This window comes from Dipodomys merriami, unplaced genomic scaffold (genome assembly GCF_024711535.1).
Source record: "Dipodomys merriami isolate MVZ:Mamm:240054 unplaced genomic scaffold, mDipMer1.0.p SCAF_11, whole genome shotgun sequence".
Lineage (NCBI taxonomy): Eukaryota > Metazoa > Chordata > Mammalia > Rodentia > Heteromyidae > Dipodomys > Dipodomys merriami.
Window position 1 is genome coordinate 42267914 of NW_027202382.1, and position 26477 is coordinate 42294390.

A 26477-nucleotide genomic window follows, 5' to 3' on the forward strand; every position below is an offset into this window, starting at 1 on the left:
TCCATCTCCCCACCCCTTTCCTTATGCTGCCTTCCTCCCCATCTTTCCTCCTCCTTTCTGCCTGCTTCCATCTACCACTGAGGCCATAACTGCCAGCCTCCCAGGCTCGCCTCAGAGGAGCCCCAAGGCTGAAAGAGGTCAGAGTTGCTTTCTTTGTCTTCAAGTGCTTCCTCCACCTACTCCCCAAGATGCCTCATGTCTGTGGGGCGCAGTCTCAGCCAGAGCCACACAGGCCTCTGAGGCAGCTGCTATTACTACGCACACTGTAAGCATGGGCCCCATGAGGCTCACAGGTGACACCTTTGTGAGATTGAGGAGGCGTTGGAACCAGGATGCAGACCAGATGCAGGTGACTCCAGAACAGCCATTGTGCCCAGCTCGCTGCCCCTCCCTTTTGCTGCCCCATCACTCACGGCCTCATCTTCATCCCGGGAGACAGGCAAAGTCAGCAGCATCAGTCCCCAGTGGAAGATGGAGAAACAGAGGCTCAGGAGAAGGATGCGACTTGCCCAAGGTCACGCCCAGAGAGAGGCAGAGGCTGGGCAGCCCATGGCTCTGGGTAGGCCTTTTTCCTGCAGCTGACCTCTGGCCCCAGCTCCCAGGGCAGTTGCGGCCACTGATACTTGTCAGATAAGGAGCTTTGCCTTCTCTTTTCCTCTCCATTTTCCAGTATGATGTGTCAGTTGAGTGTAGTTGAAAGTAAAAGTGCGACATTCCCATCGGAGAAAGCCAGGCACCTTCTGGACGACAGTGTCCTAGAGTCCCGCAGCCCCCGCAGGGGCCTCACCCTCACCTCCTCCTCTGCTGTCACCAATGGACTCTCCCTAGGTAAGCGTCTCCAGCCTGCACACCACAGGCGGGGGCCGCCGGCCCAGTGTGTGCTCCATGTCTGTCTTTGTCACTGTGCCGCGCCCAGTGGCCCCTCTCTACCACCAAGTTGAATACCCTGGAGCTGGGCAAGCCTCCACTTCCTGACCTGCTGGGCAACAAAGAGAACCCCAGGTTGCCCGCGTTCCTTCAGTGTCCCCAAGTGTGGCAGGCAGATAGACGCATGCTTGAGTCTGGCTCAACTCTCAGAGTGGCACTTTGGCCCCAGAGGGAGTCACAGGGCCAAGGACCTGCAGAGCAAAGCAAGGCAGCCACTCGGGGAAAGTGTGGGGTGGGCCACTGTTCTTACCTGTGTACTTGTCCTTCCACTGAGAAGCGACGGGAGGGACAGTGCAAAAGGGACCTTGAGCATAAGCGGAAACGGTGCTGTGTCCATGGGAAGGATAGGACTTGTGCCGCGGAGGCTGAGCTGGGAGTCACTTGTATTAGGGTTGAGGCTAGCATTGATCTCTGCTCACAGGTCTGGTTCCCAGCAGTGCCTCTGAGAGGAGGGCATCCCCCTGTCTTCACTCCCTCAGACCAGTGTCCTGTGATGGCCTTTGGCTTTCAATGTGCCTATGCTGCTGTACTCTGTATGTCTGTGTGTCTGTTTGCTTTCCTTAGCAGGGAGCACTCCCAGAGATCCCAGAGGTGGGGCAGATAGTTACCCTGCTGGGAGTTCGTTCTGGTGAGGATTGTGGGGTAGGGGACCAGGAGCTTGAGGGAACAGGTAATAGGAAGACTCAGTGGGTGTCCTGCTGAAATGAAGACAGTCTGAGAGGTCATAGGCAATATAAGCCCAGGGAGCAGCTATCCCAGCAAGTGTGAGACAAGCAAGCCCCTTGCATGCTCAGGGGAGAGTGTCCTGTTTGGATGCAAGCAGCGGGGTAGGACAGCTTGGGACAGTGCATTTCTGATAAGTGTGTATTCCAAGCAGAGCTCTGGGCTCTTGTGCTGGGGAGAGGCTGAAGGAAAGTAGGCTTCTTCCCTGAGACTTGGCTTTGTTCACAGCCAGTGCAGTCCTCCAGCTTGCAGAGTCCCACAGCCTTTGCTCATGGACCCCTTCTTGGCAGGAGCAATGAGATCTGGGTCCTGAGGAGTGTACTCTGGGCAGTGTGGACCCAAGAATGCTCTGTTGGGCACAACATAGCTCTTGGACATCCAAGAAACTGGATGTACTAAACCTAGGCTGCTGTTTCTGAGACAGAAAGCAAGTCAGGTGCTGTGCTGTCCAGCATCCAGGCAAGATCAGATTGTTTGGTTCTGGCTCCTCAAGTCAGCAAACTGGGGTGGAAGCCCTGAGTGAGAAAGAGTGTGTGTGTGTGTGTGTGTGTGTGTGTGTGTGTGTGTGTGTGTGTGTGTGTGTGTGTGTGTGTGTGTGTGTGTGTGTGTGTGTGTGTGTGTGTGTGTGTGTGTGTGTGTGTGTGTGTGTGTGTGTGTGTGTGTGTGTGTGTGTGTGTCCTGATTGGAGCTAGGCTGTTCCATCACCCACTGGTGAGACCATTGCTCAGGCTGATTCATGGGGTTAGGGCTCCACCCCTACCCCTTCCTACTGCTCAGCCTTGGTGCTTTCTCCCGAGGTTCAGGGAACCCCCAAGATCAGAGAACAGAGTTGTGGTACATGGATGCTTCGGTGGTAGGAAGAAATCTCCTCTCATAGAGGTTTGGGGTAGCCGAGGGAAGCAGGGCATCTCAGCAGCCCAGGGTTCAAGATGTGCTTGGGTAGAGCAGGACTAGAATCAAAGTCAGAAATAGCAGCAAAAACCTCCACTCACGTTGTTTACAGGCTCAGAAGCTGTGAGCTTAGGGGCCTGGTAGCACAGGAGAACAGGCCGCTCTGTGCACGGCCACTGCGCTCACTGATCTGTGTTCCTTTTCCAGGCAGTAGTGAGAGCTCAGAGTTTAGTGAAGAGATGTCTTCAGGGCTGGAAAGGTGAGTGTGGCCTCAGCATGGCCTCTCTCCCACGGGAGGTCCTAGGGAGCTGGACACAAGCTCAGTAGAGTGGCCCTTGGCTCCTGGTCACAGGGCAGGAGCAGCATGGCATGGGGGTTCTATGCCCCTGTGCTCTGAGCAGTCTCACAACCTCTCTGGTGCAGGAGTCAACCCAGGAGCACTTTGTCCAGCCCAGCTGCAGAAGCAGACAGGGTCTAAAGTGTGGGTTTGTGGGTTCTTTACACTGGAAGCCTGAGAATCACTGTCTATTTGATACAGGCACATGGCTCCATCTGGTGGGATCCAAGAGTGTTGCAGCCACACAGCAACAAATGGCTTCCAGCCTAGGAATGAGATAGCACCTAGTAAGACCTAAGATGTGACCACACACACACACACGTTCACACACATGCACGTTGATAGCTGTCTGCCCATTCTCATACATACACATGTAGATACCTGCTCACTCAGCTACATACTCGTTATACATGCACACATGTATACCCACAGAAACCTGACATTCTTACACATGCATGTACACTCACAACTATAACCGGAGCTACCTGTAATGCATGCACATTATATGCACACATACACATACACGCAACTCACAAATACCTATACACTTTCACTTGCATACCTTTCACACGCACACCCAGTTACACACATTTCCTCAGCACACATGCATACTCAGTTATACAGCTTTTGTATATACATACTCTCAGTTGTACACACAACAGTTCTCAGCTATATATGCAATTACACTCTTACACATGCAAACACACATGCACATACTGGACACTTTTACACACTTATATTTACATCCCCTCATGCATGTGTTTCACTCATGTATGTGTATCATGCTCGTGTGTGGACAAGTATTTTTATACATGCACATATGTATATGTTCATGTATAGCACACAACACATACATGCACTTGTGCACACACAGATACAGACTCCCATTACACTAAAGCTTCTGTTCCCCATCTCCATAATCATAAAATTACCAGGGGTTGGGGGGATCATATGTACCCTTAAGGTACTGAATGTCCCCTGTGTGCCAGGCACCATCTTCTGCCTTGCTTGGACTCTGCACACTCAGCATTCCTCTGCAGCAGCCATGCAGATTGTCCTGTTGGTACATGGGGAGAGCAGGGCTCCCAGAGGTCAGGTGACTTGCCTGCCTCACCTTCATTATCCTCTTACTCTTACATATACACACACACACTAAATACTCTTCACATGCTTATACTTACACAGGTACACTCATGCACCTATGGGGGGGATATATACAAAGTAATCTGGCAGGAGCAGAGCTGACCAAAACCCACATCTTCCTCCCATCAAGCCCTCCTCTTTACCACCCCATGCCTTGGCCAGAGAGCTGGTGGTGACTTTGGGGCTGGCCCATGGCAGTCTTTCTGTCAGGGTAAGGCTCTGAGAACTCTGAGGCTTGCTCTTTGTCCTCCCCTGGGACTGCCTGAGGAACATTTGCAATGCTCCCATTTGGAAGTTCAGGCAAAGTGGCCCAGTCACTCCAGCTCTTGGCCACCCAGCAGTAGAAGAAAAAAGCTGACATGATCAAGGAGCAGACTCTAGAACTCAGCCCTGGTCAGGGAACTCCTGGGAGAAGAGGACTACACCAGCCAGCATCCCTCCTGGCCATAGACCAATGAGAGGACATCAGACTGGAAACAGGCCTAGGGCTGAGCTCAAGAATAGCAATCACACCTGGCCTTGTCTGTGTCCATTCATTCATCCTGTCATAGATTCCTTCCTTCATTCACTCATTTATCCATTGACTCATTCACTAGCTGTTTATTAAGAACTACTCCCTGCCAGACTGCCTGCTAGCTGCTAAGGGTGGAGGCTGCATGCTTCCCTAAGTGTCACAATGAGAGTAGCACTATTAGGGAGGAAAGGGGTAGAGGCCTTCCTTGTTCCAGAGTGACAGTGCTGAATGCAGTTCCTGAATGCTGTAAGCTTCTTGATCACTCTCCACTCTCCATCGAATGTCCATTACAGGTACCTTAGGGATAGGATGTCCTCTAAGCATTGTCCTCCCTCCTCCCCCCTTCATTACTGGCTCATCCACACAGCACAGCTCTTCTCCAGCAGTCCTTGAACTGCCCTCCAGGGAAGGCATCTTGTTGTCTTTGTCTTAGGCACCTCTTCCTACTGAGGATAGCAGGAGGCCACTTGCTTCAGAAGATGCTAGTGGGCAGGGCGGGGGGGGGAGGGTGCGGGGGGAAGGGAAGAATTGGGTAGGTGGGGAAGGAAAGGATGGCAGGAGAAAAAGAAGGAGGTAACATGCTTGATAGGAAACGTACCTATCACCCTACTCATGTAACTGTAACCCCTCTGTTCAGTATTTCTACAATAAAAGACATATATATGTATATATATATGTATATATATATATATGTATGTATATAAAAGGAGATGCCAGTGGGCTCTGATGTCCCCTCCAAAGAGGCCTGACAATCTGGGTGCCAGCTGTCCCTAGCCTCTGTCCCCAGTGGCCCAGCTACCACTTCCTGTTTCTCCCTCATACCAGCCTCTGCTCCTGTCCTCCAGAGAACCTTCTTCCTGGAAAGCATGCAGATGTTCCAGGCTCTCCCACAGTCCACAGGAGCATTTGCGGCCATTCCCTTGGAGGTGAGCCTCCTTGTTCCATGTTGCACTGTCCCTGTAGCTCAGTCGCTGTCAGGTTGTTACCTGACTCTCCTCTACTCCCAAGTGCTCAGTCCTACTGGATTCCCCTTGCCCTCACAGGGGTCCCAGGCCACATGTTCCTGCTCTTTAGAAGAGTTGGTTCCTAGATATCAGCCTGTCAGGGCCCAGAGGCCAGCATCTGCCCAGAAAAAGCTTCCATACCCAGAGACCCCACCATTTGTCCCTCACAGATACTGCAAGACCGCAGGTTCCTCTGCATCTTTCTACCTAACTTGACTAGACGTGGCAGACTCGGAACTGAGGTGCTAGGAGGGCTGGACCCACTCCAGATGGAGAGGGAGAGGAGGAGGCTGGCTACTGGAAGAGGAAGGGAACAGCCCTCTGCTCTCAACTCTGAAACTTGAACTATGACCTTTGACCAGCTCCCTTGGCCATTAGTCCCTCAAAGCCCCCAGCCCTGGTAAGAAGCTTCGCCCAGACCAGAGAAATGAAGTCAGATTGCACCGTAAAGGGCAGGGAGACTGTAGACTAGTGACTATACACCGCATACAGGTCTGAATCCCTGGTAATATCACCATGGTGGTCAGCAGAGCTGCCAGTGTCCAGCCAAGGGTGGGGTCATTTAGCTGCCTTAGGAGATTATCTTCCCTGTGTCTTAACACATGGATATGTCCACCCAGGGTCCTAAAGATAGTCCTTGACACTGGCCAGAGTCCAGGCCACACATATCTAGTATGTCCTTGAGGTGGACAGCTTCAAGAGCACCCTCACTACTCTGGTCTTGCTGCATTGTGGGGTGAGGGGGCATGATGTCAGCCTGGCAATGTCAGGGTCTGTGGGAATGGAAAATGGTGGCATCCAGGCCAGGGAGGTATTAGTTGGTTCATTTCTAAGTTCCCAGGCCTCCCTAAAGGGACCCATCTGTCCTTGGGCCCCAGATCATGGGGAAGCCTGGGCCTGGGCCTTTGTCACTAGGGAGTGGGGTAAGGGTTCCTGCCAGCCCTGGCCTACGGGAGGAAGGTAGAAGACAGCTCCTCAACACATGCACTCTCCCAATGAGGGGAGAGAGGCAGTTCTGAAAGGTGTTTTCAGTATGTGCTTAGCGACTGGAGACAGGGCTGGGGACTGATGCTGAGCAGGGCTCAGCCAATCTCAGGCCCCTTAGGCAAAGAGGAGAAAGGAGTTCAGCCAGGGCCAGAGGGGGAAGTATCCGGCTGCTTTGTGCTTGGTTTAAAAGCCAAGTGTTGCCACCGAGAACATAAAAATCAGCTTAAGGATCAAAATATCTTAAAGTAGGTTTGTTTTTCAAAAGGAACAAAATGGATTGTAGAGATGAACATCAGTATAGGGATGACCACACAGGTCATTCATCTTGATTATCTCTGCTTTGGAGAATTCTTGAGACTCCCCAGTCCCTGTGTTGTCTTAGGTTTTCCACAATGGGTTAATCCTTCTTTTCTCCTCAGAAAAAGAATTAGCATTTAAGTTTTCTAAAGAAGATATCATCAAGCCAGGCACCAGTGGCTCACACCTGTAATCCTAGCTACTCAGGAGGCTGAGATCTGAGGATCACAGTTCAAAGCCAGTCTAGGCAAGAAAGTCCATGAGACTCTTATCTCCAATAAACCACCAGAAAATTGGAGTGGCATTTTGGCTCAAATGGTAGAGCACTCACCTTGAGCTGAAGAGCTCAGGGTCAGTGCCCAGGCCCAGAGCTCAAGCCCATGACCAGGGGGGGAAAAAAAAAAGACATCGTCAGAAATGATTAGTGTTTGATTTTTAAGAAGCAAAATATGAAAGTGTGTAAGAGTTTATGACAAATATCTGAGCCATCCATCTTCCCCATTTTGACATTGCCAGCCCTGTGGAGGTCTTCTGATATAGACATGGGTCATGATGGGCAGACTAGGAGGGAGAAATCTTTGAGGGACCCCACAGCCCGCAGAAGCCCTTCCAGTGAGAGAGAGATGAGAAAAGGGACATTGCCCAGCCCTCTGTGCAGTAGAGGGGTCATCTGCCTTCCTTGAAAGAAAGAACTGGTAAGCTCATAGAGCTTTCAGGATGCCATGCACAGAGCCCTGGGAGCCCTGGTACAGTCTTGCTGATTGCAGTGGTTCTAACAGGTTAACCCGGTTTGGCTGCTGGCTCAGAGGTGGCTTCTGGAGGAAACTAATAGAGGCCCAAAGGCGTTCTGTGGGAAATAGCCTGGTGAGCCCTCCTGGGGGGTCCAGGTATCTGAGGAGGCTATGAGTGCTGAGTCAAGTGCTGGGACTAAAGAGGTAGCCCAGGAGTGCTCAAAGCTCAGGAGTACCCCCTGCAGGATTTGTGTTTGCATGACATGTCTTGCTTTGTTGAGTTCCTAGGATACCTGTGAAGTGAAATACATGGCTGGCAGTGCCAAGGGCCTAAGGCCAGGGCCACCACTTCTGATGGCCCCTTCTGACCCCTGAGCTTTCATTCCTTAGCTGTGTGATGGGGACCCACATGGTGAACACTTGGGACCTGGAAGGAGCTGCTTTGTAGAGGGACTAGTGTGGGATTTTAAGAGTTCCCGTCAGCCACTGCCTGAGTCTCACACCTGCAATCAGGAGGCTGAGATCTGAAGATTGTGGTTTGAAGCCACCCTAGGCAGGAAATTGCATGACTCTTATCTCCAATTAACTACCAAAAAAAGCTGGAAGTAGAGCTGTGGTTCAAGTGATCAAATGCTAGCCTTGAGCAAAAAAAGCTCAAGGACAGTGCTCAGGCCCTGAGTTCAAGCCTCAGGTTCGGCACAAAAAGTAAAGTTCCTATCAGATGGTGCATATTACCAGCAAGAAAGCCATGCAGGAAGGAAGGCTGAGCAGGGGGAGAAATCTCCCCAAGTGGCAAGTGATGCTGCTGGATGGACTAGAAAGACCCCATACGTCCTACAGGAGGACGCTCTATAAAGAGTGGCATGAGCCACGGGCGCGTGGGGTGAGGGAGGTCCAGTGAGGCCTGTAGGAGGCTAACTGTTGGTCTTAGCAGATGGGCTGTGAGTGAAGAGGCTCAGGGTGACTCAGAAAACTTCCCCTACCCCTCAACACACATATGGCTGCAGCCAGGAGTCCCAAGCTCTCACAGCTCACCAGCGTGCCAGAAGTCTGTTTTGCCTGGGTCTGTCCTTGTACCTGGGTTGAGCAAAACAGCTCAGTTGGATGACCTCCCAAACTTTGGTTATAGTATCTCCCAAAGACTCCATCTCTTCCTTTACTCCCTTAGCTGGCAAGAAAGACTCTTGGGCAGAATTCTCTGAAAGAGGAGTAGGTCTTGTGCTTGACCCTGTCCTAGGCTGAGACAGTCAAGGCAAGTCCCTGCCAGCTGGCTGCTGCTTCATAGGAGCTGAGAGACCTCTGCTTTTCTGTCCAATGTCTATATCCCCACCCAAGAGCCGTTCCTAGAAATGGCAGTATTTTCTTCCATCTGTGCCAGTCCTTCCCGCTGTGCACCTGCTATACGCGCCCCCCCTTCTAACTGCAGACCACATTTCTGAACTTCTCAGTATGCAGAGAGGAGAATGTATGGGTTCACCCAGCCACTAAGCCTCTGAACTTGTCTAGTCCAGCCTCTGAACTAGATCTTCATTGCTAAGGAAAAAAAGTCTACCTTGGGTTTGCGTGTTGTTCTGTCTAATCAGCCTTGGGAAGAGTGGAGACATGCAAAACATAGTTGAAAAGGTACTGCAGGAAGGGTTGTCCCAGAGATCGGAAGGTGATGATTTTTACATGCAGATAAGGGAGAGTCACCAGGAAGTGACTAGGGTTTTCTGGTACAGTGAGCAATGTTGATGAACAGCACCCCATGGCCTGTCCACAGGTGCACCTTCACAGGGCTCTGTGAACTAGATGCAGGAGGACGGGGTGGGGAGCCCTGCCTCAGCTAAGAGGCCTCAGAGTAACTGTGATGTAAGACTTCACTCCTCTCCCCCCCACACACACTACACCAGCAATAATATTAAGGGCTCTATGAAATTTAAACCCCAAGATGCCTCTAAACCTGATGAATGCTTGGGAAGTGATACCTCAGCTAGGCTAGCCTAAATGCTCATGAGGCTGTGCTGCTTTTACTGTAATAGCCCCCACCTATGCTTCCTCCTCCCAGTGCTGTGGCCTTGGGCAAGTGACTCCACCACTTCCAGCCTCAGTTGTTAACTAGGTGGCAGGGACGGTAAGCACCCTATGATCAATGGAGACACAGAAGGAATTCTGCTGAGCACAGTGCCTAGCACCCATCACCATCACCTCCACTACCACTGTCGTCACCGCTGACACCATCATCATCAGCCTCCGGTCATACGTCATCATCATGGTCATTGTCACTGTCATCTTGCCAACCCTGTGAGACGAGGTGTTTTACCTGGTTAGCAGCCTGCATCTTCCCCAGAGCAAACTTCTCATGAGCCCCTTGTCTGCTGGCCCCACCCACCGATCCATCCTGGAGAGGAGTACTTAGCCTCCTGAGGACATATGTCCAGTCACATGCTTCTAAAATGGCATTAGGAAGGCAATCTGTGGCTCCACTAGGGGTCCTCCTGAGAAAGCCCATGATTTCTGGGGTTTACCAGATACCACTGTCTACTCAGATATTCCAAATTTTCCCATGGTAATCTTCTCAGAGGAGAGCAGGTTTCCACACAGTATGGGACAGCCAGAGCAGCCCACACGCAGTAGGAAACAGGCCTTCTATGTGAGCACTTGCATCTCCATCTCTAATAGCAGACTGGGGGCAGTGGCTCTTAAGTTCTGTGTTGCCATGGCCCCCAGGAGGACTTGGTGAGGAAATCAAGGGCCAGGGGTCTGGGAGGTGCCCCACTCCAGGACATCTGCAGTCTAGGAACTTTGTGGCCATTAAGCTCACAGACACTGCCAATGCCTAGCCCCTAAGCTGAAGAAAAGCCCCCCCCCAATATACACACACACAGTAGAGGTGCAGAGGTACACACTCTGAGCATACAGGGCCAGGAAAGTGCTGCATCCAAAGGTATTAGGTGCAATGAGGTATTAGGATATAGAGTTGAACAGAACTGGATTCTAACTGGTTTTTGAGGCTCCTGCACTGGTCAAATAGCTTCACATTGCTGAGCTTCTATACCCCCTTGTGGGGGAGGGTAATGGTGCTTGAACAAAGCTGCAGAGAGTGAGCACTCACCCCCAGTAGCTCTTCCATCGGGCCAAATGTCCTGACAAATCGGGCTAAATCTCCACCTGTTGCGCTTCTCATGGCTCTGGGAAGTCCTATAGAATGATTGCTTTCCAAGCCAGAGCAGTTGGTAGATGCAGATTTCAAGCTCTCCGTGAACATGCATCACTTCTACCAGCTGACAACAAGGAGCTGCTGACCAGGGGGAGAGCAGAATGAGAAGAAGATGGCAACACTCTTCTGCCTTGTGGGAGGAACAAGTGGCCATGGTACACCGGCCTCCACCCCACGTCCTGGAGCAGCATGGAGCAAGGCCCAGAAGAAGAAGTAGAGGAGAGGCTCCATCTCTGAGCCGAGACAGCTGTATCTCAGAATGGGAGTCTGGATCAGAGGAGGAGAAGATAGCACAATGCCTGAACAGTAGACAAAGCCACAACACATAAGACCACAGAAAGCTTCATTGCCAGACCTTGCTTGCAGTGATTGGAAAAGAGATGACGCCTGGAGGCTGCCTGCCTGCCCTGGCCCAGTAGCACTGCCCAGTCCGGGGGGGAAGGGGGAGTGGGGAGGGGGGAGGTGTCTGCAAAGTCTGAGTGCTCCCTCTGTTTATCAGGCGCCTGGGGCTCAGGACAGCCATGCTCACATACTGTAGTCCAGCCAGTAGGTCAGGAGTTGAACACACCAGGGTCTCTTCATCTGTGCCAGAGCTTAAGGGAGAGCAGGGTCAGCCTGTGAGCATCATGAGACCTGTTATGTTGAGGACCTGTGGCATCAGCACAAGCTATGGCAGGTCCCCCACCAGTCATGGACTTGGACGCCTGCACAGTGAGCCTGAGATGGTCATCAGGAACAGTTCCTATCTGGTTGGAGGGCAGAAGCCCTTGGCCCAGTGATACAACAGTGCCCCTGCTGCAGTGAGTGAGAATGTCCTCATGCCACCACTAGGGGCCAGCGGCCTGGGCAACAGGCAGCAACCTAAGGCTGGTCATAGATGACAAAGGGAACATTTGGAAAGGAAGTTAGGACCTTGTCTGACTTTACACAGCCAGTCACATTGCCAGCTGCCTAGAGTGCAAAGAAAGGGCGCATAACAGCCTCTTGCTGGTGCAGCAATGGACACAGGAAGTGAGTCTTCTAAGATGGGAAAGGACACGGGTGAGAGCACCTCCCCTCAAGGAAGTGGAACAGCAAGCAACACACTGCCCTAGGAAGGCCCAGGCTGAAGTATAGGAAGAGAAAAGACACACGGAGCCCGCAAGGAGGCCCTAGAGTCCAGGCTTTCAAATGCAACAAGTTGCAGATCCAGTTTGCAAGGACAGCTGGAACCAGCAAAGGAATCTGTCTAGAGGAGCAGGCGGAACAACACAGGAATCAGTGGTGGACAGGGTAACAGGGGAGCTGCACTTGTTCTAGTCCAATGTGCAAAACTGCCCGCAATTCTGTGTGCTTTTAATGTGGACTTACAGTGGACTGAACAGGCTGGGTAGCTTTGACCAGCTTAGTTTCCCATGGGGTAACTGAAAAGCCACTGAACAAGCAATAAAAAGGACTTTGCAGGATGGAGGCACAGAAGGGTGTGTTCACAGGCCAGGTGCTCCAAGCTGTCCTTGACATGCTTGTAGCAGGAGTGAGGAGCCTGGAGAGGAGGAGGGTGGGGGGAGGACCACGCAGTCGGAGATGCTCTTGCACCTTCAGGAGTATCTGCTCTTTCTGGGCACTTGCTAAAGTTCTCCCTTTTCCTCTGAAGCAGGGGACGACTGTATGCCACGCTGGGCCCCAACTGGCGAGTTCCGGTTCGGAATTCTCCCAGAACCCGGAGCTGTGTCTACAGGTATTTATTTACTCATTCGTTGATTTATTCAACAGATAGCTTTGGGTGGTTTGCTGGGATGAAGCCCTCTGCTAGATGCACCTGAAGGAGAAAGACTCAGCCTGTTTCCATCGTTCTTTTGCTAGTCCCAGGTGCACTGTTTGTCCCATGCAGCAGTGGGGCATTCTGGGAGAGGAAGGGCATATATACGGGCAAGCAAGACTGAAAAATGACAGAGCAAGCACGAGGTTGTGAGCTGTGATCCTGGGAGGGGAGGAAGGGCTGTGTTGTAAGAAATGAGACAGGAGGGGGGTGCGAGATGAGGCTGGGAAGGTGGTGGGGAGAGCTCCATCCAGCTTGGGGGCACAGGAGGAAGCGGAAGTGGAAGCAGGGACAACAAGCACCCTGGGCAGTCATGTGGAAGAAGATGCTGAGGCCTGAGGTGAAGGATGCACAGCCATGGTTGGGACCCGCAGTCAGTACAGCCTCGGAATTGACTGGGCATAAGAGAAGAAAATGCCCAGGTGGCTGGCAGGGGCCGCTGATGAGTGGAGGTGTTCACTGGCAGGCTTGGGGAAAGGCACAGTGGACAAGGCCCCTGTGGGATGTGCAGAGGGCAGACACAGCAGCCTAGTGCTGGGCTGGCCACGCACTTGGACTTTAGCACCTAAGGTGGTACCTGATCTCAAGGGAGAAGGAGAAAGAGGAAGGCAGAGAAAAGGGCGCAGAGAGAACCATTGTGTAGGATCCCTGTTCCTCCCACCCACTCTGCCTTTTCTTCATCCTCCAAACCTGCCAACATCAGGAGTGGCCCCATATTCCTCAGGGACAGACAGAACTGATAGGAGCCAGGAGGGGTCAGCTGTGACTAGGCGCCGGATTATAGAAAACTTCGTTACGAAATCCAGAGCTTTGCCACCCTTACAAAGATGGAAACTCTCAGCTGTGGGAAGTCTCTCCTGCTCTCCTGTGGCCCTGGTGATCATCGATGGGGCACTTGGGGACACACCCCCAACATTATGTGGAGGTGCCTAACCTCAGCCCTTCCAGGGCCACGTCTAACCAGCAGTCTCCCCACAGTCCCACTGGCCCATGCCCCTGTACCCTGGGGAGCTCGGCAGCCGTGCCCACCATGGAGGGGCCTCTGAGAAGGAAAACACTGCTCAAGGAAGGACGGAAGCCTGCGGTAAGTCACATGTACTTCAGTCAGCATGGGCAGCAGTGAGAGGCCTGGTCCAGAGACTAGCCAAGTACTGATCTAGCACTGGCCCAGCCACAGAGAGCGAAGGCCTTTATTGCCACATTTCTAAACTGGAGTGAAATTACACCTCCTCCTGAAGGCCAGAGTGCTTGCATATGGGCTCCAAGCAAGCCAGAGGTATCAGAGGAATTGAAGCTTGAAGAACTAGGAGTAAGAGGGTGGCTCAGCTCCAGGAGGCAGAGCAGCCGGGGGCATGCCTGCCTCTGTGTGGCTTTCCCTCATCAGACCCCCTCTCGTCTCCAGCAGCCTCCCAACACAAGTAGGGAAAGCTCAGGGAGGAAGAATCCAGAGCCTTACCATCCCCACTGCTGGCCTGATGCTACACCTGCATGTCACTGAATTCACAACCCCACTTTTAGACTCAAAGTACAATTCTTCTGTCTCTGTCTCCCACCTAGCTGGGATTATAAACATAAACTCAGCCCCTGGCCAACTATCTGCTCTGTCCCTCCTGTCTTGCTCCAGTTCCACTGGCCTCGGCCACTGCCCAAAGTCAGCTGAAGAGGCCATTCCTCCTTCTGCCCAAGGCCCTACCCACCTTCAGGTGCTCCTGAGTCTCCATCCCAGCTCTGGCCACGTGCCTCTGTTAGCACAGAGTATCACAGCATCCGCTGCAGTGTGGGGCTCTGTGTCTGCCCCCTTGTACAGACCTAGCGCCTCTGCTACCCAGAATGCAGACCACAGTCATTCCAAGATCATAGCCTGAGTGTCCCCAAGGCAGTGTTGTCCCAAATGCTGGCCAGCTCCCTAGTGTGTCATGGGATCCATTCAGTGGGTCGTGTCCAGTATTTTTAGTGGAACAAAAATGGGATTGACTGGAAAATATCAGCGTTCTTTACATGGAAAGTTCCATGAACTTGCAGTGCAACCCCATACAGGAGGAAAGGGCTGCGTGGTGAGGCTGACAGCCTGCCCACAGAGGCACAGTCCTCTTCCTCCCAGATTGGAAGTTCGCCTTTGCCTTTGCCACACTGAAGTGACTCTCCGCAGACCCTAGAATAAAGTACGCCAAACAGGGAGTCCCAGGCTTGACCTCTGGAGATGGCACAAGAGCACAGCGCAGCCAGGCCCTGAATGCTTTCACTTCTACCAGGAAGGCGCTGAGACTGTTGGCCCTCACTCTCATCCAGAGCAACCTACTGCTTTTAGGCTGTGGCTTAACATGCTTGGTTGTGGTGGATGTTGTTGTTTGCAGTACTAGCACTTGATCTCTTAAACTTGGTGGATAGGTGCTCTACTGCTGAGCTATATTGCTGATTAATTTTGAGATAGGGTCTCAATTCCTGCCCAGGCATGCACCTGAACTGTGATCTGTCTAGTTCAGGCTTCCCAATATAGCTGAGATGACAGGGACTGGCCACCATGCCCACCTTCCTCGGTTGCATTGGAGTCTCATGAATTTTCTGTCTGGGGCTGACCTGAAACCATGATCCTTCTAATCTCAGCCTCCCAAGTAGCTAGGATTATAGCTATGAGCTACCAGTGTCCAACTCACATGTCTATTTAAAATGCTTTTCTTCCTGGGATACCTTCGGGTCCAGGTCACCTGAACAAGCAATAATCTATGTCCTGGTGCTGCCTTTGACAAGGTGAAGAAAGGAAAGGCCATATGAATGAGTGAAAGGGGGCGGGGAAGACAAGCCCCTCCTAATGGTCCTGGGTAAAGTTGGCATCACAGGGAACAGTGGAAGCCAAGGAAGAGAGGAGGTCACATGACATGGATAAGGATGGGCCATCGTGCCCAGCCCTATGTCTTTTACTCTGTTGTCCTCTTACTCCTCAGCTGGCCTCATGGACCAGGTACTGGGTCATACTGTCGGGTTCCACCCTCCTCTACTACGGAGCCAAATCATTGCGGGGCACAGACAGAAAACACGTAAGTCCTGGGAAGGGCTCTCAAGCTGGACTTGCTCTAGTGGAAGCAACATGAGGGGACTGCAGGGACCAGGGTGGGAAGAACACTTGCCTGGCCCAAGTCTGCCTCCCTGTAGAGGGAGTAGGATTGGGTCTCCCGACTGTTTCTTTTTCTTTTCCAGTATAAATCCACACCTGGCAAGAAGGTCTCCATCGTGGGCTGGATGGTGCAGCTGCCTGATGATCCCGAGCACCCAGATATCTTCCAGCTAAATAATCCTGACAAAGGTAGGCAGCAGGAGGCTGCTCACAACTGCTCTCCTCTATTTCATCTTCTGCCAACTGTGTGCCCTAAAGCATTAGGAACTCGAGGCTGCCTCTGTCCCTTTGTGCCACGTTCAGATGGCTCCCACCTAAGCAGTGGCTCACACCTGTGGAAACCCTTGGTGGCCTTGCCTTTGGCTCTCATCCCTGGAGTAGCCTCAGTCTTGGAATAAATGGCAATGATGGATGAGGCAGGACTAGGGGGCTGGAGGAGTCCCAAGTCTTGGCCCCTTACTTGCCTGGCCAAAGAGACATCAGCAGTGTCCAGGCCCAAGGCCAACTCAGAGAAGAATCTGTGTAACATTCAAGCATTACAATTTTCCCAGTCTGTCTTGCTTCTCTTCCTCCTTTATGGGAGGGAGAAGTTCTGACACCATACTTCTCAGGACCCTTGTCTTCATGACATGCACAGCAGGTCTTGGCTGGTTTCTGTGGTCACCCAAGTACTGGACAAAAACTCAACATTGCCTGGGTCTTGGATTCTCTCCAGGACTGCAAAATCTCCAAGCACCCTTTCATCTTCATAGGAATGTTTTCTTACAGAGGTTGTGTACAGACAGCTCACCTGGGAATCTTGTTAAAATTCAGGCTTGGATTCTATAGCTCTGGGATGAAGACCAAGATTCTGCATTTCTAAACAGTTCCCAGAGGAGGCAGATAATGGTTCTGGCCAGGGGCCACTCCTTGAGTGTCTGGTTCTATGCTGTCAGCTGAGAAGCAAAGAAACAAAGGTATACAGGAAGCCTAGGGGCTGACCAAGTCACTGACCTCCAAGGTCTCTGCTCCACAAGAGAGTGATTAAGTGCACACACAGGTGTCTGGGTAGTACCTCAGTCCTGGAGTTGATTCCCCAGTGGTCTGGGCCAGGATCATGAGGTTTCACTAGGAAGAAAAGGCTGTGGCCACACAAGCTTGATTGGGAGACCTTGTGGCCATGGAGGCTACAGACCATCCTAGTTCCTGAGCCCAGCGGAGGGAAATGAGAGACAAGGGGTGGCCAGAGTCCACTGAAGGATTCAAGGATCTGCATACTTGGCTGGGGAAAAAATTACATCTTTGTTTTCATTGACAAATAATGGTGTCTCACCTCCGTTGTAAGCATAGACATCAAATAATCGACATGTGAGAAATAGTTGTGCTTTTTATCTTAAAGAGAAATCACAGGTGTTTTACTTCACAGGTTGCAGATATCTCAAAACATCACTGATGAACTGGTGATCTTCTTGAAATTAGCATTGTATCAGACCTGCGACTAGATCTGGTTATTGGTGTATAAATACATACATGTGCACACATAAAAAAAATCATTCCATTTGTTTTTAGAGACTGTTATAACTGGGTCTCGGCAGTATTGATTTTCTTTATGTTTTATTTTATTTTATTTTTATTTTTTTGGTCGGTCGTGGGGCTTGAACTCTGGGCTTGGGTGTTGTCTCTGTGCTCTTCAGCTCAAGGCTAGTGCTCTACCACTTGAGCCACAGCACCACTTCCTGTTTTGTGATGGTTTATTGGAGATAAGAGTCTCACAGGCTTTCCTGCCCGGGCTGGATTTGAACCTCGATCCTCAGATCTCAGCCTCCTGAGTAGCTAGGATTACAGGCGTGTGCCACCAGTGCCCGGCACTTTATATTCTGTTTTACACATTTTAAAGCATTTTTCTGAGAAAGGGTCCTCAGATCTCACCAGACAGCTAAAAGCCACAAATACCCAGAAAAACAGTGGTTAAGGGAGCCAGGTGCCAGTGGATCATGCCTGTAATTCTACCCACTCAGGAGACTGAGATCTGAGGATTGAGATTCAAAGCCAGCCCAGGTAGGAAACTCCATGAGACTCTTATCTCCAATTAACCACCAAAAGACATGAAGGGGAGCTCTGGCTCAAGTGGTAGTGTCCAGGGACAGTGTCCAGGTCCTGAGTGGAAGCCCCAGGACTAGCACATGTACACACAGCCTGGTTAAGAGCACCAGTTCAGCAATAGTCCAAGGGAGCATAGACAGCTGCCTTCCCTGCCAGTTCACCGGGGTACCTTCCTTAGTCTCCCAAGGCTGTTTTCCTTCATACATCACAGGCTGATCCTCCTGTGCACCATCTTCTTAACCAGTGCTTTCTCTCCCATCAGGCAATGTTTACAAGTTTCAGACTGGTTCCCGATTTCACGCGATACTGTGGCACAAGCATTTGGATGATGCATGTAAAAGCAACAGGCCTCAGGTAAAGTCATCCGGATCCCACCTGTCACCTGAATGCCCTCTCCCACCCCCAGGACTCGGAATCACTAGAGAAAGGGCATCTATCTTTTTCCCTCCATGCCCATCAGTTCTGCTCCAAAAAGCCTTTCTGGGTTAGCATTTCTCCTTGAGACAGGGCTCTCCTTACTCAGCTTAGAATGAAGCCTGGCTCCAGACCAGAATTTTGAATCTGGTTCCTGTATCTCTTTTTTTTTTTTTTTTTTTTTGGTACCAGTCCTGGGACTTGAACTCAGGATCTGGACACTGTCTCTGAGTTTTTGTGCTTACGGCTAGTGGCCTACCACTTGAGCCAGGTTTCCCCTTCAGGCCTTTTGGTGTTCAATTGGAGATAAGAGTCTTACAGACCTTCTTGCTCCGGCTGGCTTCAAACCAAGATCCTCAGATCTCAGCCTCCTGAGTAGTTAGGATTGCACGTGTGAGCCACTGGTACCCCACTTTCCTAAAGGAAATGCCACAGAAACACCCCTTTGGGGACAGGAGGTGGCAGGTGTGATGTTACCCAAGGATCAGGCTCCAGGATCTGTTTAAGTCATTTCCTAAAGTGATATCAGGAATATCCTAAAGTGACTACTGAGCCTTCCTTCCCCAACCTGCACAATAATAGTAGCAGCTGGTATACTGAGGGCCAATCATGTGCCAGGCAGCTTTGAATTGGGGGGGGGAGGGCAGAGGTGACTCTGCTCCCCAGGCAGGGTTGTGTTGATATGGGCTCCCTTTGGGCTGCTAGACTGACTCATGATCTGATCCCTCCCACCCACCCCCACTACTACCCCCTCTCTCACCAGCCATAGTGTAAAATGCAGCTATTAGCAGTATCCTCCCTTGTCTCTATGAGCTGGTTCTCACTGAGGATCCTGAGGCTCAGAAAATGGCAGGTGCTTGTTCAGGGCCCCATAGTTAGTGAGTGGTTGAGCTGGGATCTAACTCAGGGCTTCCAGATTCCTGCTTCTCTCCTTGCTGTCCTAAGCTCTCCTGCCTCCACTCCCCTAGGGACCCTGGGAGCACAGGCCTGGCTGGCTAGGTGCAGGGAGGCTGAGTTTCCTTCTCCTGCTGGCAGGGTGGGCGGCAGTGGTACTCCTATCCCTAGATAGGTGCTTCCTGTCCACAGGGAGCGCCAAAGAGTGTATTGGAGTCTCCTGACTCACAGAACTTGGGGTGGAGGGGTGCTCTCCTGTGACCTCCAAGACATAAGTTAAGGAATGTTCACTGAAGCATTGCTTTTGATGGAAAAGCACCTGGAAACTACCATGCCCAGCAGATCTCTCCAGTGTAACACCTGAGAGCCATTGGAAAGACTGTGGGAGGTCCCTGAAAGTTGTCCCAAGTAACAAAGCAAAGGGCACTCACATTGGCAGGTGCACTCTTGCTTGTGTTAAAGTACATTTTAGTAGGTGCATGTAAAATTTCTACAAGGATATATAAAAGAACCAAAATTCTATCATTTTTAGAGTGTTTATGAATACATCTGTCTCTCTAGGTACACACACACACACACACACACACACACACACACACACACTCACACACATGTGTCAGGGGACCCAGAGCCTCAGACATGGTAGGCAATATGCACTCTACTACAGAGTAGTACAGAGCTACCCCCCACCCTGGCTTGCACATGAAGCTGATGTCACTGCCCATCAACACAAGGCCAACAGTTTGGACCCACTGTCTTCTCAAGGCAGTTCAAAGGGAGCAAGGGGGAGAGGCTTGAATAGGGCTCTAGTGGTATTCAGGGAGGAAAAGCTGGACCTGTGCTCCCTGCCCATTTGCTCTGAGCACCACTGTCTTAGGGCACAACACACTGAAGCCCATCTGCACACACACAGATGGCTCCAAGACCTGTGCACAAGGAAGCCAGGTGGCACCAGAGCCAAGTGACAGCTCTGAGGTGAGCCGCTTGGCCAGGACAAGAGGCAGGAGGCCCTGAGCAGGGACCAAGTGTCCATCTGTGGGACAGCAGCCAGAGGGTGGCAGCAGCTGCCCAGCAGACAGCAGGGGACCAAGTCAAACTTGCGTGACAGAGCTGACGTTTGGTCCAAAGGACTCCTGGATGGGATTTACATACAAATGTGGCAGCCTGTGGTGATATTCTGCTGCTTTATGTACTGCTGTCCTATTTTCAGACTTAAGGGGAAGGCATATTTCCTTTTAAAAAAATGATATATGCATGTAGAATCTCTACAGGGATATTTAACAGGACCTTTTCATTTCTATTTTACTTCTGTTCAAACATTCCCACTCTGTGTTGAAACAAAAGGCAGGCAACTACCAAAGCCCTGAATGGTAGAGGGTTTCCTCCGCCAAGCCCAGTCCTCCCGGCCTGAGGAAGGCTTCCCAGAGATGCCTGCCCACGGAGAACCTCCGTGCAGTGACTAAGATGCCATTTCTGTTTTGTGTGTCTCAAAATTGTTGTACTGACACTGAATCCACTTAGACCTTATTTATAACATATGTGTGAAATACAAACATCAGTAGAACAAACACCCAACTACCCACCACCTCCCATCCAAAACACAGAAACCCCAGTCCTTGGAGCTTCCCCTCCCTCCCCTTCCTAATTCTCTCACTTCCACCCCACCCCCTCCCCACCCTATAGCCACTGTCTGGGTGTGCTAATTACACTTGGTTTGGTTTGGTTTGATTTATTATTTCTGTTTTTATTTTATTTCAGTGCTAGGCACAAACCCAGGTCACACATGCTTGGCAAGTGTTCTACTGAGCACCAACCCCAGCCCTTCTTTATAAATTTAGAACACATATCATCTCGGGTGCATTTAAAAAGAGAAACATTTTTATAAATAGAACCATGCCCACATCTTTTGGTTCCTGTGGCTTGCTTTTTTTTTCTTCCTACAACATGTTCCTCAGATTCATCGGTGTCGGCCTGCGTGATTGTCATTCATTCCTTTGTGCTCATCTTTTCTCTTCGTCCTCCTGCCAGTCCTCCCAGGATGGCATCTTGCCTTTTGCAGTCATGAGAAAGCTGCTGAGAACATTCTTCTAGAGGTCTCTGGGGACACAGCGATGCATTTTTAAAGATCTATTCATTTTGACCAAATTGACACAAAAGTGGTTTGATGAGTCAATCACTTGTGATCAAATCTGGATCCCACAACAGTGCTGGGAGGAGATCTGGGGTTCAACTTGGTGCTCATAATCCCTCGCCCAGCAAAGGAGCTTGAGATCTCATCCTGAGCCATCGCTTTGGGAAGGTCTCCAGGTTCACAGTGTTCCCCACACTTTCTCCTTCCCCTGTGCTTCCACTGGCCTTGCCCTGCCAGCCCCAAATGTCTTCCCTTCCCCCTACTCATTTCGGCTCTGGAGGTACATGCCCCACTCCTGCTACCCCAAGCACAGTTGTTTGCTTTTCACTTTGCTTTGAGACTAGAGGTCAGATCGTGGTCAGATCGTGGGCTGCTTCTCACATGGTGTCTGTAGCCTCTCTGAGCCTCAGTTTCTTCATCTTCAGAGCAGGGTGCTTCCAGCACCTGCCTACAAGAGTCAGTGTTGAGGACTGGAGGATACTGGAGTACTTGGAGCAGTACCCTGCTGCATTAGTAACAAGGGACAGGCATCTTTATCACTAGGCCCTCTTCCTGTCTGACCCACAGGTCCCTGCCCTTAGGGAACACCCTTGTCCTTTCCCAAGGACTGGAACTTTAACAAGAGGCTGAGCTTTCTCTTCCAGGTACCTGCCAACCTTATGTCATTTGAGTAAGTCTCTGCGGGACTTGGCGTGACTGCAAAGGCTTCTGGGAGCCTAGACTGGGCCTGGTGGAGAAGAGCTGCCCTGGGCATGGGCTGTGGCCAGGACACTGGGAGCCTCCTAACCGGATTCCAGGGACACGGCCTGTGGCCTCACAGTCCCAGAGGGCTCTCCAGTAGGGGACCCATCCGTCAAAATCCCAAGCGACTGTCATGATTCATCTTACAGCACCACCTCGCAGGGTGCTGTTGGACCCTGAACTGCACACCTGTGCCCCTCTCTGGGCCTCATCTGTCCACCAGCCGCTTCTGCCATAGACAGCATTTGGCCCACGTTGGGTTCTCTGTGCTTCCTGCTGCACACGGAGTGGACAGTGCAGACTGCAAGAGGGACCAGAGGGCGGGGACAGCTGCAGGAAGGTGTGTTACACCCCAAGTGCACGGGGCTGTCTGCCCACAGGGCTGCCTCAGATTTTGTACACCCCTGAAGTGTCCCCTGCGTGTGCGTGCCATACATGTGTGCGTGCAAGCGAGTGTGAACTCTTTGAGAAACATGCATTTTGGCACTAGACTTGTGACATCACACCCTTCATTTGCTCTGAGGCCCTGCTTTCACCTTTGGTTCCAGCCTCATCCAACGAGAAAGGTCAGAGGAGTGCGGGAGCCCCCATGTTAAGGGTCCCTTGCGTTCTTTTACTGTAAACAAACAATGCCTTAAATTGTGTCTTGTTTTCTGTTCCTATGGGTGCTATTCATCTGGAAGGCCTGTTCCCAGGGCCCCTTCTGGGCCCTTCTGGGCCTTGTTGCTGTCAACCCATCAGAGGCAGGGTGGGGCTCGGGACTGGAGACCTGGCTGCTGGCCGGCATGCTTCCTTCCATGCCCTCTCCTGGCAGAGCCTGGGGCCCTCCTGTTCCACCTGCTCCCACTGTGCCCCCGTGGGAAGTTGCGGCATTTGGTCCAGGTCCTTGGAAGCAGCATGGAGGTTGCTGGGCTCACAGTGCCCAGTGCACAGAAACCACGTGCTGCCAACCTTCCCGCCAGGCAGGCCCTTGCTCCCATTCCACCCCTTTGCCTCCACTGCCAAGGGGGGCCTACCAGGATTCCTTATCACGCCAGGAGCTGAGTGACACTGAGGCCTTAAGCTCCCCCAGTCTTGCCCCAAATGCAGTCACCAGCAAGTTCTCCATCATCCAAGTCCAAGGGCACAATTGACAACCACATGATGAGAGAGAGTAAAGGGTTCAATTTTTACATTTGGGTAAGAAATGTTTCCACAAACAACAGCATTTATCTGTCACCTTTGTGTCATAGCTTAAAGTGACTTATTTTGCACAAATACATTTTTATTCAAAATGATTGCTTCCCTCCCCCACCTTCTTTTTGAGACAAGGTCTTGCTTTATAGCCACGGCTAGACTCAAACTCTCAATCATCCTGCTTCTGCTACCTGAATTTTGGGTTACAAGTATGTACTACCATGCCCGGCTAAAATGATTATTCTTTATTATCATAGCATCTCTCTATTCCCCTCTCTTTCCTTTATTTTGGATATGCATAACATAAGAAGGAAATCCATAAACAATTTCCTGAAAGGGACAGAATCTGGGTCCTTGTTGTACTGTGGTTTCAAAGCTCACTCTGACCAGGCATCAAACTACCCTCAAGACTTCTGTGGCAAAAGCTTCAATTTAAAAACTACCCAAGGATCCAACATGGTTTTTTGATCCAGTGGTGACACTTCTCTGAAAATGTGAATGAACTGGTCAGCCAAGTAGTTGTTACTGGGGTGGTACTTTGTGGTTGAACCTTATTGCATCTGGAAGCAAATGCATCTTAACCAAATGCTCCTTTGGAGCAAAGATCATATTGTTTGATGCCAATAGGAACTGCAGGTGGTTTCATGGATGGCATCAGACCTTGACCACAGCTGCCTTGTACACTGCCCCTACCAGGGGTCCAGTTATGTGCACCAGATTCTACCAACAACTCTTCAAATTGGCATCTAGAGGCTGAGTGACAACACCAAACACTACAGACACCTCTGACCAGAACCTGCCACGGTGTCACACTAAGCTATGTGAATCAGATCCTGTGTGCTCACTTCCAAAATGTCAAAGCTTGGATGAAAATACAAGACTGGAGCATTGGCTGATTATTTCCTGGGCTTCTCCACTCTTCAAACTCTCCTGGTTTTTCACTGATGAAATATAGTCACCAAACCCACAGCCCCAGAATTTCACGCCCCACTAGATCATTTTATTTTTTGCCCTTAACAGATTTTTCTTATCCTTCACCGTCTTTTATTCTCAGCCTAATTTTGAAATAAAGAGCACAATCACAATTGTTTTCAAAGTGTTTAGTCTCCTCACTAATCAAGACTGATCCACAGCCCTTCCCAGAAACATTCTAACCTTGGGACTCTTAAAGAAATGGCTTGGACTCTGTTGATGAAAACAAAAACACCTGTAGGACTTGAGAGCCTGGAACACACCAGAAAAGTCCTGGAGACTGAACTGAAAGATACTCTACTCTCTAGGCAGGGACTCAGGCCAAGCATGTGAGTTCAGTGCCATGCATTTCCCTAGTGTGGGCTTGGCACTTAGCTGTAGGTGGGGAGGCCTGTGAACCTGGGGCAGGGAACCAGGCACAAACCAAGAGGAGGAAAGTCCTGGGGTGGATTCTCACCCCGGAGAGAACCTGCATTGCTGTTTCCCTCCTTGACTGTCCGTACTGCACAAATATCTGTGAAACAATCAAAAGTGTTATGTCTTGCATGCATAGACTGTAATTTTCTTTAAGCAAACAGATTGTGGAACTCCATCATGACAGTTGTAGGATGCTGGCTACAAATGGGTAGGTAGCTGGTAGCATTGTTATGGCCCCAAAGTAGACCACTCAACCTTCCTCGCCCTGGAAGGAGTCATTATCATCCCTCTTAGTTGGACATGTTTTGTCACTCAAGATCTGCCAAGCTCATCCTGGCAACTGAAATACTTTGTGAAGGATGGGTTTGGTGGGGGCATTAGAATGGCTGTTTTGCACATGCCCAGTGAGAGAGTACAGAGAGGCCAGCTCCCTCCCCATCCCACACCATCCCACATCCTGTCAGATTGAGGTGCTAAGGAGGTGGACACTTGGAGAGGTTGTTTGCCAACTGATTTCTAACTTGTTTCTCTTTCTTACAAACATGGCCAATATTTCTTTCCTCATCTAATTTCCACCTCCCAAACCCAAGAAAGGTGTATCTTTAAGGATGTGATTTTTTCAGATGAAAAGCTGTCCATGAACATAGGAAATACTTTGCAAGCCAAGCCTGGTTGCTGATGTTTGGAACCACCAGCTGCCAAAAATAAATAAATAAATAGCCTCCCAACTTTTGTGTGACCCTCTGAGTTTAATCAGCCTGCCTTCCATCAATTGTTGTTGATATATCAGGTGATATATCAACAATACAAGAGTCCCTTTGAAATAACAGTTTCCACCCATCCATTCCTTCCTTCCTTTGTGACAGTCTCTGCCCAGGGTATATATGACAGGAAATAAGATCCAATCTGTGCTCATGGAGCAGAGCACTGAGGAACATAATCCCAACTGCACACACCTCCTTGGGCAGTACCCTGCCTCTCCCATCACCCTAGGTTCAAATTCTATACACAGGTTCTTTTGGAAAGGCTGAAGAGACACAGTCTTGCTCTGTGTCTTCCATCACAGGGATTGGGGCGGGGGGGCTCCTTGGAGCCATTGAGCTAGAGGCCGGGTGGCTCAGAGCCAGGGGAGAATAGAGAGGACTCTTACAGAGGAATGAGAGAGAAGGATTCGAGTGTTCACAGTATTCCTTCCATAGGCTTTTGTCTGCAATGCTAAATTCAAATACAGTATGAATGACAGCTACGTTTTCTTGGGTGTTGAGAATTTATAAGTTGGATTTCAGTCCATTCACATGCGTGTATTCCCGTGGCAGCCCCAAATCCCTACTCAGAGCAGCAATGTGATCTGTTCATTTTGTAACCATTAATCTCTCTCCATGTCTGAATGACTGTGACCATTCAGTAATGAGATAATAGTAATTAATTTATTAGTATGGTATAATCTTTAATAAATTTTGTGCCAAAATGCATGGTTTTCCACTTAGCATTTAAAATGTTGCGTAGAGAGTAGTTTTTCAATTTCTTATGTATTCTTCCAAGTAAGTTGAAAATCGATTTCTACGTTTTAGTTTGTTTCTTGTTAAATCTGTTGCATTCTCCTGGGATGTCTTTTTTTTTTTTTAGTTCCAGCAGATCCCTGCATGCAGTTGTGAAAGGACTTTCTCTAATAACTTGTGAATTGTCTCATCCGCAATAACCACTGGACATCAGCCCTCTGTGGGATTCTTTAGATTTTTGGTGAAGTATTTTGTTACCTCAGTCTTGTATCAAGTTGCTGTATTTTTCAGCTTGTTACACTGATAATTGTTTCACTAATTAAATACTTTAATGTACAGGCATCTTTGTTTACTTTGAAATTAAATGTGTTTTCCAATGACTATTGCTCCACTTATTAAAGTCACACACATTCACTTGGCAGTTGCTGTGCCAGATGTAGGCATGGAGGAGATACTGGGTGCTCAAAGGTCAGCTGAGGGTAACTAGA

At 50.3% G+C, this 26477-nt stretch overlaps 1 protein-coding gene across 7 annotated transcripts in view; it reads left to right on the plus strand.

Moving 5' to 3' along the window:
* Positions 1 to 26369, plus strand: part of Ralgps1 (Ral GEF with PH domain and SH3 binding motif 1) — a 247886-nt gene extending 221517 nt beyond the window's left edge. The window contains exons 13-21 of one of the 7 annotated variants that reach the window (XM_070013843.1): positions 671 to 828; positions 2749 to 2800; positions 5381 to 5461; positions 12387 to 12470; positions 13530 to 13635; positions 15494 to 15586; positions 15747 to 15852; positions 18008 to 18099; positions 21829 to 26369. In XM_070013843.1, the coding sequence (XP_069869944.1) occupies positions 671 to 828; positions 2749 to 2800; positions 5381 to 5461; positions 12387 to 12470; positions 13530 to 13635; positions 15494 to 15586; positions 15747 to 15852; positions 18008 to 18099; positions 21829 to 21858 (802 nt within the window). In that variant the 3' untranslated portion in view covers positions 21859 to 26369. Of the gene's footprint in view, positions 1 to 670; positions 829 to 2748; positions 2801 to 3079; positions 3301 to 5380; positions 5462 to 12386; positions 12471 to 13529; positions 13636 to 15493; positions 15587 to 15746; positions 15853 to 18007; positions 18100 to 21828 lie in introns of those variants that run through there. The other 6 variants (XM_070013853.1, XM_070013863.1, XM_070013872.1 and 3 more) reach the window with 6 other exon arrangements.
* Positions 26370 to 26477: the final 108 nt, after the last annotated feature.